Below are 14,190 nucleotides of genomic sequence, written 5' to 3' on the forward strand. Positions count from 1 at the left end.
AAAAAAAAAAAAAAAAAAAAAAAAAAAAAAAAAAAAAAAAAAAAAAAAAAAAAAAAAAAAAAAAAAAAAGTTGAAGACAGAGGGGATCCGTATCGATCATGTGGTTAAGCCATGGTTTTCTCGCCCTAGCTTCCGGTAACAGTGCCCTTCTCTCGAGGCGCGGCTCAGCGGGTAGCCGGTCGGAAGCCACTTCTGCACGCAACGTTTAAAGGTGGTTCTGCAAATCGTGCGCTGATGGCGGCTCCGAGGAATCTGACGCCGAAAGACGAAGAGAAGGCGGGGATGGACAGTCCGGCAGCGAAGAAGCTGAAATCTGAGAGATATCCTCTCTCGCGGTGGGGACTGTCGGTGGCTCTAGGCAGTTTTTTGGTTTTCTCCGCTGCGCTCTACTGCATTTACAGTAAAATGCTGGCCTCCCACTTCAAGAACATCAAGCTGCCACGTTCCCTCACCGACCTTCGAATGCTCAAGTAGGTGATTTATTTTTATAAACAAGATTTTATTTATCTTTCCAATGGGATTGATTTCGAAAATGTTCTAATCGAATTCAATCTTACTAACTTAAAAAGATCGTGTATAGCAGAAATTGCTTCCTGCGCACTCATTTCATATTAACAATTCTTGCATCTTTATTCATTTCATGCTAATATCTCCCGTGGCTTACATATTACTTCATTAGAGGAGCAGAGTTGAGGTTAGTCCATGGTAGCCGACTTGGTATAGACAGTGGCAGTAAATTGTTGTTTCCAGAGCCTAATCCAAGTGAGGCATTCGTTGAGACCAGGAAATTCTGGGATATTTTGTTCAAGTTTAAAGTTGGAATAGTTTAGAGGTTGGAGGAAAATTAGAAATAGACTTTCGAGATGATAGTGATCCGGGACCAATCTAAGATAGAGATGCCCCTAGGATTAAAAGTAGACACTCCATAAAAATCTTTCAAATCCTCTCACATGTGATCCTCTCCAACTCATTTTTTGATCAACGAGTAGAGCTCATTCTTGATCTCTCTCAATTCGAAAATCCAAATCACCAACCACGACACTTCAACTTCTTTATAAAATCAATTGGGGTGTGTATAGACGAGACTCCACAGTGATGATATTAGAACTAAAATTAGAAAAGAATATATAGTATTTCGGGATTTGGAGACCTTCGAATTGTATTTGGAGAGGTAGTTATGAATGAAGAAGTGGAGAGGAAGCTTTCAGAAATGACTAATGTTAAACTGGATAGCGACACCATAGCTTTCAGAAAGGACACTGCATAACTTACGAGATATGATGTGACTGTCTGAATCCTCTGTTAGCAAACTAAGTCATAGAATTAGAGTCTATAATTAGTCTATTCTCAACTAATTCAACTGGTTTATCACCACCAACCACAACCCCTCCCCTCCCAAAAATAAAAGAAAAAAGGAAAAAGAATAGCTGTTATGTTTGATCCACCATAAACTCAAATACATGAGGCTTTGTTGTTGCATTTAAATATGTTGTGTTGACTTCTTCTGGTTGGTTCCATTTGATGGTTTCCATTGCCATAGCAATTTAGACAGCTTATGCCTATCCAAGATGCATTTTGTCTTTTAAATTTGTGAACCAGAAATCATCTTGGAAGCTACGCCAAGGGTCATCCTGCACAGTTCATCCTGGGTTATTGTTCCACCTACATATTTATGCAAACTTTTATGATCCCTGGAACAGTTTTCTTGTCATTGTTGGCCGGAGCTCTTTTTGGAGTTGTTAAAGGCCTTGTACTAGTCGTTTTCAATGCTACGGCTGGAGCTACTACTTGCTTTTTTCTTTCCAAGTTAATTGGTAGACCTTTAGTTTGTTGGATGTGGCCTGAAAAATTGAAACTTTTCCAGTCTCAGGTAAGGCCATTCCATCCTTAGTTTCCTTGACTATCTAGCACTCAACGTCAGGTGTTTTCTATTAGTCTAACCTGTGAGTATTGTGCATGTGGTTTCAGGTAGCAAAGCAAAGAGAGAAGCTGCTTAATTACATGATTTTTCTGAGGATAACACCAACGCTACCCAACATTTTCATAAACCTGGCATCGCCCATTGTCGATGTACCATTTCATGTTTTCCTTTCAGCTACACTCATCGGTCTTGTTCCATCGTCATATATAATGGTTAGGGTAAGTTTTTTTCAGTCTCCCCGTGGTCTAGTCTAGAATATGTATTCACTAATTTACTATAGTCCATTTCTAGCAAAAGACGCATTTGTACATTTAAGATTTCACCTTCCACTTTCAGGTTTTGCCTCATCTTACCGATTATTTATGCTAATGACCAAACCCGGCTGTCATCTTCATATTTATGTTCTAGTGGCTTTCTGGATATTTAAATATGAAAACGCTTTCTATTTATCATCTTCATATTTATGTTTTAGTGGTTTTCTAGATACTTAATCAAGAAAATTATTTCTGTCAATCATCTTCATATTTATGCTTTATTGGCTTTCTGAACACTAAATTACTAGAACGATTTCTCTCTTTCATAGGATTCCCTTTACTTTTCACACATGAAGATTTGTTCTAACATGCACTTCTCCTTGCATTTTCATGCCCAACTTTTATAATTGAGTTTCTAATCCTCTTTCTTTATTCAGGCCGGTCTTGCTCTAGGGGATCTCAAATCCGTCAAGGATTTATATGATTTTAAAACCTTGACTGTACTTTTCTTCATCGGTTCTTTGTCCGTACTTCCCATTCTTATAAAGAGAAAGCAAACCTATGAATGAAGATTCTGCATACAGAATTTTGTACTAATACTAGTTCTTTAAACACAAGTTATCAGAGGATCTACCGTCTTCTGGAATGAAAGAGAGGAAGTTCTAAGTCAAACTATGGCAGTGATGTGAGCTTCACAAGTTCCAAGTATCAAGGATTTCCCCCTACTCACAAGAACCCTAATGGGTGTTTGGTGTTTATTTACCGAATCATCTATGGAGCTTATTCTTTTGCACTCTGATTTCTTCTAGAGCACAGTATTAATTTTTCATTATTTTTACCCTGAAGTATTAGGAAAAGACTTGGAACAGTGGCACATCTTGTGATGCGGCATTAACATGTAAATATAGAAACTTGCATCTTGAAGTCTAGATCTTTTTACAGAGTTGAGTGTTGGGTATCAACATGGAGATAATATTCAGCCTTGACAAACAACAATTCAAGTGTTGCAGTCTAAAAAATTTTAACTGAGTTTACAGAAGATGAAACTCACTCATTATGACGCCATCTTCACCCAACTTCAAGGGAGGGTACAGCATCCTCTAACGGTGCAACCCAACCTGGCTGTCTGGAACAACCTGTAGAACGCCTGGTTGTTCTGCCAAGTAAAGCAGATAAATTTGTTTGGTTGTTATCAGCTAATGAGTGAACATCAATCTAAAACAACATCAAGGCAATTATTGCCACTACTAGACAACAATTGACACAGGACTTTACCCATCTTGAAGGCAATTATTGAAGTATATGTTAAATTAATAAATCCGATGTATTCGTTTATAAGAAGCCAGATTTGAATTTTCTAATAAAGTTATAAACATATAAACCCAAAATTACAGAGAAATCTGATACTTATTAGCAGAACACTGCAAAATGGAAGATGATAACTTGCTGGGGGTAACCTCTATTGATTTTGTCCTTTTTACCTACCATAACTTACAAGCTAAATGTGAACGCTACATTCACAGGTTTTAAAGAGTAATTTATATGAAGAAACTAATTGTCAAATTCTCTTTTATTGATTATTGAAAAACAACATTGAAATATTATTTATCTTGAACTATTTCGTAGCTATCACATAAATAAGAAGAAAATTGAATGAGGAAGAAAAAAAATAATTGAAAGAGAAATTTCTGTAAATACATGGAACATTCAATAGGGGAAGTTTCTGTAAGCACAGGAGGGACGAAGATGAAACACATGACATAAAGGAGAGAGGAAGGAAACCCAAACGTATGGAAATGAGGTGTAACTGATGGGTGGGCATGGGTGTGGGTTTTGGAAGCCTAAATCCAAACATGGGATGTACTTGGGATGCCCTTTCCTACGGGAAGTACAAACAATGATACAACGATGAATGCAGAAAATGCAAGCTACACAAAGTTTGAGTCATCCTTTGATCTATCTTACTAAAACACATGATGTGAGTTGTGAAGAAGATGAATCCCTAGACATCAACCTCGATCCAATTTAAACAATCGATTTCGTATACTACTCAATCGATCCACTGAAAACGATGAAGGAAGTACAATCAGTAGCAACAGTCTCCTATGTTTATAACTTAATTATCTAATCACGAACGCGACTACTGAAGCTAGACTTACGGGAAACTCGAGAAACCTGGTCGGGAGTGAGCTTTGCAGAGAATCCACTAACAGCCGTTTTGTAACTGTAAATAAGCGCATCCTTCGCAGCTTCCTCACTGCAAACGCAAACGAGCTAGCATTTGTCCGATTAACTTCTTTTGCATTTCGAAAACATGAACTGAAACTAATGAGAAGAGCACAGAGAAACAATCGACGAACCTGCCGAGAGCAGAGGCTAGGGTTCGGATATGGAAATCCTTGGGGTCCTCATCCCGAGGACTTTCGGTGTACACGATGTGAACTGCGGACCGTGAAGACGCTGCCGATGAAGCGATGGAAACGGTTGAAGAAGTTTCATCGGTCTCAGCCATGGCGGAGGATATGGAAATGGTAAAGAAAGACACGAAGAGAAACAATAAGGCCCTTGCCGCTGGTAACTTATTCCGCCAGGCGTCCATCATTCTTGCTTAATACGATCCTCTCGGTTCAAACAGTACTCACAGGCAAGATACACTTCACAATAGGTCCCACTTTATGGATTATTGAAACGAATTTGACGCCAAATTTATGGTTTTTTAAAATTAAATTATTGGAAGCCTTTACTGTCTAATAACACACAAAATTTTGAACTTTTAATTTTATATTTATTAATTCTGTCATTAGATTAAACTTATAGTTTTAAAAAGATCAGAATCTAAACAGACAAATTTCAAAGTTTTCGAATTAAACACAACAATCCTTTGACTAAAACAACTAATGTCCTATGTTTAATAGATAGATAGATATATATATATATATATATATATTATTTCAAAAGTTAATATTAATCATGAATTTGAAGTAAAAAGCCTCACCGACATAAACTGGATGGGATCGATCCTTCCCAATGATGCCAAATGTCATTTCCATGTTTGTGTTACTCAACGTTTTGGTATCAGTTTGCTGCCAGAAAAAGAAAAATTCAAAAGCAATTCATCAGAGAAAAACGGTACACGAAAAGTTCGACAAAAGTCAATATTCTCTTCTTTCTTCATTATGAACATATGCACACGACTATTCGGTCAACATTCCAGTTTTGAAGTCCACATGGTATGCATCTTTTGCAGCTCTCGGAGGTCATTGGACTTCAAAGACATTTTGTAAAGCTCCCTCAGCCTTGAAGCTTCACCAGATCTGCTGGGTGTCATATGAGGTTGAGATGCAGAAGATTTTCCTGAACTCGTTGGAAGTGTCATTCCCACCATTTTCTTCAATAGAATTTGTAAATGATTCCAAAATTTCGAATGTATCTCGGAGTACTTCATTTTCAGAGAATCTGCATCGGTATCAGAAACGTGTCGTCCTTCAAGCATGCGAGAAAATGCCAATTCTAGCATCTGTAGAGGAAAACAAAAAAATTACTACGTGGAAAACAACAGACGATGAAACTATTTTCGAGAATGGTCTATGGCATGGCTGATTGTGTCCAAGAAAAGCCAACGAATGGCCCAGCAAACCAAACAAATGGTGTGTATATCGAAACTCCAAGAGTTACATGGTAAAGTGCTTAAGGTTATGACAGGAAATATTAGAGAGGGAAAGAGTCTTACCGCATTCGAGTGTAACGAGCTAGACAGGCTTAATGAAAGAGCTGATCGTTCAACCAAAATGGTCAGATACATCGTGGGATGTGTTTTAGGGCCATAAAACTCCAAGGCTCTCTGCCAGTTCCTCTCAGCCAAGGAAGCATACTGCTTTACCCGTTGGAGAATGGCGTTATCATCTTTAGACAAGCTCTTTTTCCAGCTATCCGACTCCAAATACTTCAAAGAACAATTCTTTTGATAACAAGCTAGTTGGAAATAAGCATATGCAGCTTCCTGTTTACGTATGTCACCAAGAGATTCATATACTGATAGTGCCTCCCTAATGGCATCATTTGCTGAAATCTTATGCTTTTTCTTCAATCCTTTCTTAGCTCCTCTATTGTTAGAATTTGTGTGAAATGACCCAACATCTTCCAATGTTTCAATATCATGTACCTCGTTTATATCTAGCCTTGCCAAAAGCATACCAAGCCTCAGATACGTGTGAGCAAGCTGTGTGTGAACCTCAGTCCTCAGGTTGCTGGGCACATCAATAGAATCTTCAGCAACGCCACTCAGTTCATTTTTTGCTGACCCGTAATATCTTAGCGATTCAGTATATTCAAGTTCGGCAGTCTCCAATGCTTGACAATATGCATTCTGTACAATTCCATGTACTTTTAGATCTTCAATTTTGGATACTATCTCCTCAGCTAACGCTCGCCTCCCATGACCCAAATTGCAGTTAATTAGTATGATGTTCGTATGATCAGAAACAGCTCTAAATGCATCAATAGCACCTATAAATGCCATTTCAGCTTTCTTCAGCTCCTTTCTTTCAAGTCTCCATCGACCTAATTCATTGCAAACCCAACCCTTTTTTCTCATAACTGATTGCAGTTCAACGGATCCAGCTGGGAGTTGCCCTAACGCCTTTCTAGCTTCTTCATAGCAACTGAGGGCTGCAGTCAAATTGCATTCTGATCCTCTAAAAACAGGACCCCCAAGATACTTGAATATTCCACCAGTTTTAACTTTCTGAGATTCCTTAGAATTCACATGAGATTGAGAGGTCGAACTATGAACATGACCGCCAGTCTCCACATTATCCTCCACCTCAGAATTACCCACCGAGAGTTTTGTCCCAGAATCAACCATATTGCAAGTTCCTACTGGGATTCGAGCATTCCTTTTTGGCTCTATATGTCGACGGTTAGAGCCCATTCCATCATCAATCTTTGTACAATTATAATCATGTTCACGGTCTCCTGAGACTGAGTGGGCAGTCGAAGTCTTAAAATGAGTCTTTTTATTGTGTTTTCTGCTGTAGACAATTGATTCCCCCCTACTACTGCTAGCACTGCTTCCACTGTTTGCCCTATCACTCTGGCAGCTGCAATTTACCAAGGAGCAAGCACTGCAGTTTTTAAATTGCCCAAGCTTCTTCTTGAGCCTATTAACTTCTTTCACAACTTCAGATGAGATCTTCAATTCTCTTGTGGAAAAGTTCTTTTCTGCTTTTTCAGAGGTTTCTCTACCGTATATAGAATGGAACTCCACATATACATCTCCAACTAATGTCCATGTCTTGGCCCAAAACAGATAAGTGGAAGAATAATGATCCAATGATAAGTCATCACATTGCAAATCAACTTCTTTCAGATCTTGATTAAATGATCTCAACTTTACATCTTTATCATTCAATTTATTCTGCAAAAGTGGGGTGCCAACCATTGAGGAAATGAATCTAGTCTCTTCAAGTTCCTGGGGCATAGATCCATAAACAAGACATGCCAATTCTACAACTTTTAAGGACTGATGCAGCTGGCCGTCCTCCTTATATGCTTGGCCAAGAGCTAAATAAGACTCTCCAAGCAAAAGAACCAATTTCCATAATCTATGGTCCAATTTTGATTTTGGAAGCCATTCACGAAGGTCACAGACTTCAATACAGTCAACATCACCACATGCACAGACAGAGATATTAACAGAAGAAGGTAGACTATCGTGCACTGCACCAATATGGTCCATCTTTGGTTCTGAGCTTTGTAGCTGGCGCATCCATCTAAGAGACTTGATAGCCTGAGAAATATGATGTATTGCAGCTAACTTTGAAGATATTGGATCAGCAACAGTCTGAACTACATGTGAGGCAGTTGGAGAAACTTTACAGACAGCAAAGCTTTCCTCATCTTGGGAATTTTCTGCTGCCACCGGTGGTTCTATCCCTTGTTGATCTCTCAACGATATCATTCTTGGAGAAGATACATAGGCTTCTGATGTTATTGATGAAGAAACTTCTGACAACAAATTTTGATGATGTGAATCACCTTCCCCAAGTTTGTCTTCTTCTACAAGGGAGGAGGAACCTTCATACTTACCCGTTTCAGATGTACTGCTTAAAAAGTTCAACGACTCTTCTTCTTCAGCGTCCACAACTTCAACTTCACATCCCAGTGGAGGAGAATCTAATGTTAAATCTAAATCTTCGTCATAGTTTAAAATGAGCCTTGCAAACTGTTCATGAGCAAATGCACGAACCACCTGCTTACCATGGCCTTGATTGTCAGTTATCTAGACATTCAAGTAAAAACTTGACCACAAAACACAAACAGATGCAATCATAAGGTACTAGTGGAAACAATATCATTACCAAATGATCAGGCTCATCAAGAAAATCCAAACACTTCTTAAAAAACCTCGCACATTTGGCCTTGTTAGTTGGATTCTGCAAAAGTGACAATTATAATTGCAGCAACCAACCATTTCCAAGATGCAAAAACAGAAAATAGAAGTACAAATCTTCCTCACCATAGAAAGTGAGAGACGGTGAGCTATACGGTAGAGAAGTGTTCCTAATGAAAATAAGGAGTCACATCTCCCTCTATATAGCATCGAGGGTAAGGAATTTGAGCTATCATCAAAATCACTGGAGGAATGGTTCTTGGGAATTAGAGAAAGATCAAAAAGTTGAATCCCATCTTCACCTGCACCTTTATAAAGCTGAAAACATTTGATGTTAAGTATATGAATGGGGTTGACACTCCACCTAGAATTAACTTATGATTTATATGAGAGATGCAGAATGAAAATTGTAGTATTACCCAATAAGCCCCAGGATCTTGTTTGCAGTTTTCTTGGAGAAATCTCAAGACAGAAAGGCCATTTTGTTGTACCACATAAGGATGAAAAGCAGGAGTACCGTCATCAGAGACCCCTTTTAATAGGAATATATCATCCGTCTTCAGAAGCTCGTATCCCTGAACAACGCCATTTTCATGATAACAAATGGCTAATTCAGGAACACTTGCCATGACATTGTCGAGCCAAGCTTCAAGCCAAGTAAGTGGAGTGACCTGAAAAAAGAAGTGTTAACATAATAATAATCATTAAACTCAGGTTAGTCAACAATACAATGCCCCACCTGTCGGGTAATATCCCATAAATGCAAACTCACAGCAACATACTTTTCATTACTGAACAGAAGCAGGTCACTACCAATAAGCATACGGAAATTATAAAATTGCCAAAACAGAACCCTTAGAAATTCATCATCACCAACACTTCTATGCTTTTCAGACTCTTGATTTGAGCACCTAGGCTTTCCACCAACTTCTGAAACCTTTTTGACGGGATCATGCTTCTTACTTCTTTTACCCTTCTTACTTCCCCAAAAGAAGGCATCTTGTTTAACTTCCTTATATTGGGCACAGGAATTCAAATCCTTTGGTGAAACACCGTCAGTCTGCTCCAGCACCTGAGATGTACTTCCTCCAGGAAGAACAGATGACTTAGATTGCTTCTCTGTTGTAGCATGATAAGTTGGAGGACAATCACAAGCCTCCATTCTAACTGAATGCATAGCAAAATTCAAAAGTAAAGATTGTTCTGCACACTTCGATTGATTTTTATGCCTCCTAACCAGCTTTTCTCCCTCTTCAACATCAGGCCTACACTTCCACCAAGAAAATCAATGAAAATTAGCTATCACAATTACATTTTCTGTGACATCTAAGAACAAAAAAAATCACAAAGAACAACGATAAAAATGCCAGTGATAAACAGTAGGACTGAAATTTTAACAGCAAAGAAAGACTACTAAGTACATACCCTGTACTCAGAACAAGCGCTTGTCCAATGCGATAAACAACAATGGATAACCGGGCCTTTGAATAAGGCATTTTAAAGATCTGCTTAAGAATGTCAGCTGGAGCTATCACATCTATCTCATCGCCATATTCAACCAAACCAGACACAGCAAGAGCTTCACATTTTCTGGTAAGATTTGAAGCAACAGCACCCCCGTCCCAAGGTAAATCTAAAATATGTGAATGCTAGTATCATCCAAGTGATAGCAAAACTTTTAAGAAAGTAAAATTAGAATGTTGCAAAGGCATAGCTACTTCAAGCGAGTTCTTAAAAACTATCAAGTACAGTAGCCGATTGAATGGAACAGAAACTCCAACAAAACAAAAGTCTGCAGACGTAACAAGTTTTAACATGAAAAAGGCATAACTATTCTAAACAAAACGAGAACGGAAGAATACGAATTGCAACCACGTTGCTAGTTAAGTTGCACTTATCTGCTTCCATTTAGAATGGTGCAGGGCGACTATTTCAAACTAAACAGATGTCTAGCGCCAGCACAAAAAGTTCATTTATATTTGCCACAGGCCAGATCGTTAAACCATTGAAGTTTTAGCTATGCTCCAGCAATGCGCTGTATCAGCAAAAATATTAGCACAACTCATAAACGGCAGAAACAAACCTCCGGCGTCCTTCGACTGGAGTGCCCCAATCGGGAGAATCTTCTCATGGGAGTTTGAAGGAAGTGGAGGTAAATTGAGATCTGTCTCGGTCGGAAGCACTCGATACCTCGGAGCTGTCACGCTTTCACAAACAAAACCGACCATAAACCCAAATTAAGATAAATTCACTCAAAAAAATTAAGCAATAAGAAAGAAGCTCGCATGATTGTGATTAGGAATAGAAATGAACAGATAACGAGGGAAAAAGAAGGTTAATACGTTTGGCGCGAAGGAACTAGAGCAGAGTAGAAGGCGTGGAATTCCTTATCAGTGGGAACGGGGATAGAGCCGCAGAGGAACCCACTGGCAGGTTTTGGCCTCACTATTTCCAGTTTTCCGATGCATTGAACCTCTCGCGAGGAACCCTCGGAAGACGCCGGCGACGCCTCCATTGATTTAACTTCAACTCCGATGAGTTTAGGGTTTTTCTTCGCGGAAGGTCAGAAGAGTCTCTGAGTTTACAGAAATGGCGGTTCCAGGATCCCGGCGTCCGTCCGTCCGTCAATTGGTGGGATTCGAAGCCGATTGTCGTTGGGCACCGTAAGTGCAAAATCATTTTGCTTAGTTTTTTTTTTTATTTCTTTTCTAAATATGAACAATGTTTTACTTTCCGAGCAAATTTCAGTAATTAAGTCGGTTAAAAATATAATTGCAAATTTAGAGATGATTTTTAAATAATAAATTATAAAAATTATAAATTTTGTTAATATCCTTAAACCAAGTTAGAAAATTGGGCCTGAGGCCTAGGTTCAAGGGATGGGCTCCCAAGTAATCAAATTCAAGCACACATAGAGCCCGTGGGAAGCTTCGAGAAGCCCAATAAATAAATTTATTTATTTTTATTTTTATTTTTATTTTTAAAAAATAAGAAAAAATAGAGTTATTTCCAAATTTAAAATGAAATATATATAGAAGTATAATGGATATGTAGTAGTGCAATAATATATGCCAATGGTGGACAGCATACATATGTGTACATGTATATATATGCATACATATATAATACATTTTAAAATTTATATTTAAAAGGAGGCAAAAGGCATCCAGAAGGATAGAACCAAATTTGAATAAGTGAAGAAGTGTCAACACCGTCACAGCTAGCAATTTGGTTTGCATGCCAATTCCTGCAACCCTACCACCTCTTTGAAAGATACATTTCCCCCAAATTCTCTACTCAAATCTAATTGAAACAATTCAACTACATTATCTGTACTCCCAATGTAAATAAATGGTTTTGTATTTTAGATTAAAAAAATTTACCAAAGGAAATTGAATTAAGTTTTTTAGAGTCTAATTGAAATTATATATATAAAATGATAAAAAAAAAAAAAAAAGTAGAAGGTTCTTGTAATTGGGGCGTTGGTTTATGTATGTTGGGGTTTTGGATGGATGTAAAGAATGAGCAAACACACAGCTGTTAAGTTATTCTCACTTTGTGTGAACGTTGCCACCACAAATTCATAAAGATATTGACATCAATGGCTTTATTATCCAACACCTTCATTATTGCATTTTCAAATATACAAATATTTTATTGCTACACCCATTCTTTTTTTTTTTTTTTTTGAAATTCAATCATAATTTTCCACGTGGAAAACCTTTTTTCTTTATATTTTCCCTTTTTTCCTAATGTGTGTAGCATCTATCCCTCCCATTAAATTAATATTTCTAGTGGTTTCTAGAGGATAAATTAATAAAAATATTTTAAAATTTTATATTTTATCTTTCTTTTTCGTTTGAATTTTCATTAATATTTAAAAAAATCCAAAATATTTAATTTTTTTAAAAAAATTAAAAATACCTTTACAAGGTGTTAATTAGCCTTTAAAGTTTTTTGGGGTATTATAACGGGTGTTTTTTAATTTTTTTTAAATTGAAGAGTTATAAAATAAAATATGTATATATATATTATAAAGTTAAAAGGGTATTTTTGAAATATTATTGAAAGTTTAAGGGTATTTTTGAAATATTTTTGAGAGAGTTAGGTACGTCTTTTAGTGTCCCTTCTCATTAATGGGCTCCTAACATATACGAACGAACAAGTTCTCGTTCAAAAAAGTGATATGAAGATGAAAGAAGACAATAGGCGGAAAACGAAAAATAGATGAAATTACCTTCCTAAAAGTAACACAAACCAAAAAAGAAGATGGTGAGTATGAAAATCGAGGACAAAAATGTAATTTACTCATTTTATGTCTATATATACACACACATGAAGGCAAGCCATTGCAGTTTACCACTCCATCAAAATTTGGGGATATCTTCTTTAGAAATGAAGCCACTCAGTGTTCTTTGCACTTTCGTTCTCCTTCTCCTTTTCTTGCAGGTATTAGATATATATATATATATATATACATAATATATTTTGTATTTTATATTTTATATTTTATTTTCCGGTAACCAATTAATAAACTTCATTTTCTTTCTATATTATGTTGAAGGGTCTTTCAGAGGCTTCCACTAATGTGAGTATCCTCCATCTCTCATTTGCCCCTTCCATCACCTTTGAAAAACTTTTGAATTAATTGGATCAAAATTTTGAGATAATATTCTTGTTGAAATTATTTTGATCACGTAGTAGTAATTTAACATTGTACGAAACGAGACACTGTTTTGAGTACATAGATAGAAAAATGTTGATGAATTTATAGAAGTTTGAGTTTGTGTATTCTTTATTGTTTATTAATAATATCGGGTTTATTCGTGTTCATAATCAAATATTGGCGTTGAGTTTAGGTGAATGAAGGGACCAACACGGCAGCTCTCGACAAAAAACATATCTATTCTCCAAAAATCAGTAAGTAATCCAACAATATTTAAAAAAAAAAACAAAATTAGAATTTTACAAGTTCAATTACTTGTTAAATATAAAATAAAAATGGTCAAGAATTTATTAGAGATTATAAAAAATAAAATACAAAATTTGAAACTTATACTGTGGTGGGATTGGATTAGATTGCAAATATGCATGCTCAAGACGATGCATGAAAGTGAGGAGAAAGAAGATATGTATGCGGGCTTGCGGAAGTTGCTGCAGTCGATGCCACTGCGTCCCGCCCGGCACTTACGGCAACCACCAAGCTTGCCCTTGCTATGCTCGCCTCAGGACCCACGGCAATAAACTCAAGTGCCCCTAAATTCCCGTTGTTCTCTTCTTCTACCATATTTTCATGTATGTTTGGAGCTGGTTCTATTTTATGCTATTTTCCGTTGATATTCGGACAACAGAAATATACATATACCACTGGTGCCTTTGCCTTTTGTTGTGTCAGTGAATTATGTCTTTTGTTGTGTTCCTTTGATGATGTAATGTGTTTTGTGATTGATAATATATGAAGTTATTTTCTTATTTATTTTGTGCATTAGTCTTGAATTTTAAGAATGTGTTATTATGTTCCTAAATTTACAATGTATTGCATTTAATAAAAAAAAGTCTAACGTGTTTATAAAGATAAAGACGAAACTTGTTAATTAATCTTTTGAAAATATTCAACAGATTCC

General features: G+C 36.9%; 4 protein-coding genes across 6 annotated transcripts in view; 2 read left to right on the top strand and 2 right to left on the bottom strand.

Annotated features, from left to right (window-relative positions):
- The window catches only part of LOC111489448 (subtilisin-like protease SBT3.4), a 5,707-nt gene extending 912 nt beyond the window's left edge, over positions 1-4,795 (bottom strand). The window contains exons 1-3 of one of the 2 annotated variants that reach the window (XM_023137664.1): positions 4,536-4,795; positions 4,335-4,432; positions 3,227-3,331 (exon numbers count right to left, since the gene is read on the bottom strand). In XM_023137664.1, coding sequence (XP_022993432.1) covers positions 3,276-3,331; positions 4,335-4,432; positions 4,536-4,777 — 396 coding nt within the window. In that variant the 5' untranslated portion in view covers positions 4,778-4,795 and the 3' untranslated portion in view covers positions 3,227-3,275. Of the gene's footprint in view, positions 1-3,070; positions 3,332-4,334; positions 4,433-4,535 lie in introns of those variants that run through there. The other variant, XM_023137663.1, reaches the window with a different exon arrangement.
- LOC111489447 (uncharacterized membrane protein At4g09580-like) lies at positions 35-3,102 on the top strand. The gene is made up of 4 exons (XM_023137662.1): positions 35-470; positions 1,600-1,870; positions 1,969-2,139; positions 2,613-3,102. The coding sequence occupies exons 1-4, from the start codon at positions 235-237 to the stop codon at positions 2,742-2,744; spliced, it is 810 nt and encodes a 269-aa protein (XP_022993430.1). The 5' UTR covers positions 35-234; the 3' UTR covers positions 2,745-3,102.
- Positions 4,796-5,170: 375 nt separating the features above from the next.
- Positions 5,171-11,286, bottom strand: LOC111489444. 2 transcript variants are annotated; one of them, XM_023137658.1, is made up of 10 exons: positions 10,909-11,286; positions 10,650-10,771; positions 9,992-10,199; positions 9,306-9,831; positions 8,986-9,237; positions 8,693-8,884; positions 8,535-8,609; positions 5,906-8,425; positions 5,368-5,692; positions 5,171-5,258 (listed from the first exon to the last, which is right to left on the bottom strand). In XM_023137658.1, exons 1-9 carry the CDS (start codon positions 11,079-11,081, stop codon positions 5,378-5,380), a joined length of 4,383 nt encoding a protein of 1,460 aa, XP_022993426.1. In that variant the 5' UTR covers positions 11,082-11,286; the 3' UTR covers positions 5,171-5,258; positions 5,368-5,377. The 2 variants fall into 2 exon arrangements, with proteins under 2 accessions (XP_022993426.1, XP_022993425.1); XM_023137657.1 differs by lacking the exon at positions 5,171-5,258 and having other exon boundaries at positions 5,267-5,692.
- A 1,615-nt stretch (positions 11,287-12,901) lies between these two features.
- Positions 12,902-14,038, top strand: LOC111489231 (gibberellin-regulated protein 9-like). Its single transcript, XM_023137346.1, has 4 exons — positions 12,902-13,015; positions 13,131-13,154; positions 13,426-13,486; positions 13,645-14,038. The coding sequence occupies exons 1-4, from the start codon at positions 12,902-12,904 to the stop codon at positions 13,824-13,826; spliced, it is 381 nt and encodes a 126-aa protein (XP_022993114.1). The 3' UTR covers positions 13,827-14,038.
- Positions 14,039-14,190: the final 152 nt, after the last annotated feature.

Source organism: Cucurbita maxima, unplaced genomic scaffold (genome assembly GCF_002738345.1).
Source record: "Cucurbita maxima cultivar Rimu unplaced genomic scaffold, Cmax_1.0 Cma_Scf00014, whole genome shotgun sequence".
Taxonomy (NCBI): Eukaryota; Viridiplantae; Streptophyta; class Magnoliopsida; order Cucurbitales; family Cucurbitaceae; genus Cucurbita; species Cucurbita maxima.

Bases quoted from the DNA above. Each gene is read 5' to 3' on its own strand.
- LOC111489231 (XM_023137346.1), top strand. From the start codon at position 12,902: ATGAAGGCAAGCCATTGCAGTTTACCACTCCATCAAAATTTGGGGATA. The intron at 13,155-13,425 runs GTGAGTATCCTC...CGTTGAGTTTAG, and splicing joins TTTCAGAGGCTTCCACTAAT to GTGAATGAAGGGACCAACAC. The intron at 13,487-13,644 runs GTAAGTAATCCA...GGATTGGATTAG, and splicing joins TATCTATTCTCCAAAAATCA to ATTGCAAATATGCATGCTCA.
- LOC111489447 (XM_023137662.1), top strand. From the start codon at position 235: ATGGCGGCTCCGAGGAATCTGACGCCGAAAGACGAAGAGAAGGCGGGG. The intron at 471-1,599 runs GTAGGTGATTTA...TTTGTGAACCAG, and splicing joins ACCGACCTTCGAATGCTCAA to AAATCATCTTGGAAGCTACG. The intron at 2,140-2,612 runs GTAAGTTTTTTT...TTCTTTATTCAG, and splicing joins CGTCATATATAATGGTTAGG to GCCGGTCTTGCTCTAGGGGA.
- LOC111489444 (XM_023137658.1), bottom strand. From the start codon at position 11,081: ATGGAGGCGTCGCCGGCGTCTTCCGAGGGTTCCTCGCGAGAGGTTCAA. The intron at 10,200-10,649 runs GTTTGTTTCTGC...CACATATTTTAG, and splicing joins CCAGTCGAAGGACGCCGGAG to ATTTACCTTGGGACGGGGGT. The intron at 5,693-5,905 runs GTAAGACTCTTT...TTTCCTCTACAG, and splicing joins GCTCGTTACACTCGAATGCG to ATGCTAGAATTGGCATTTTC.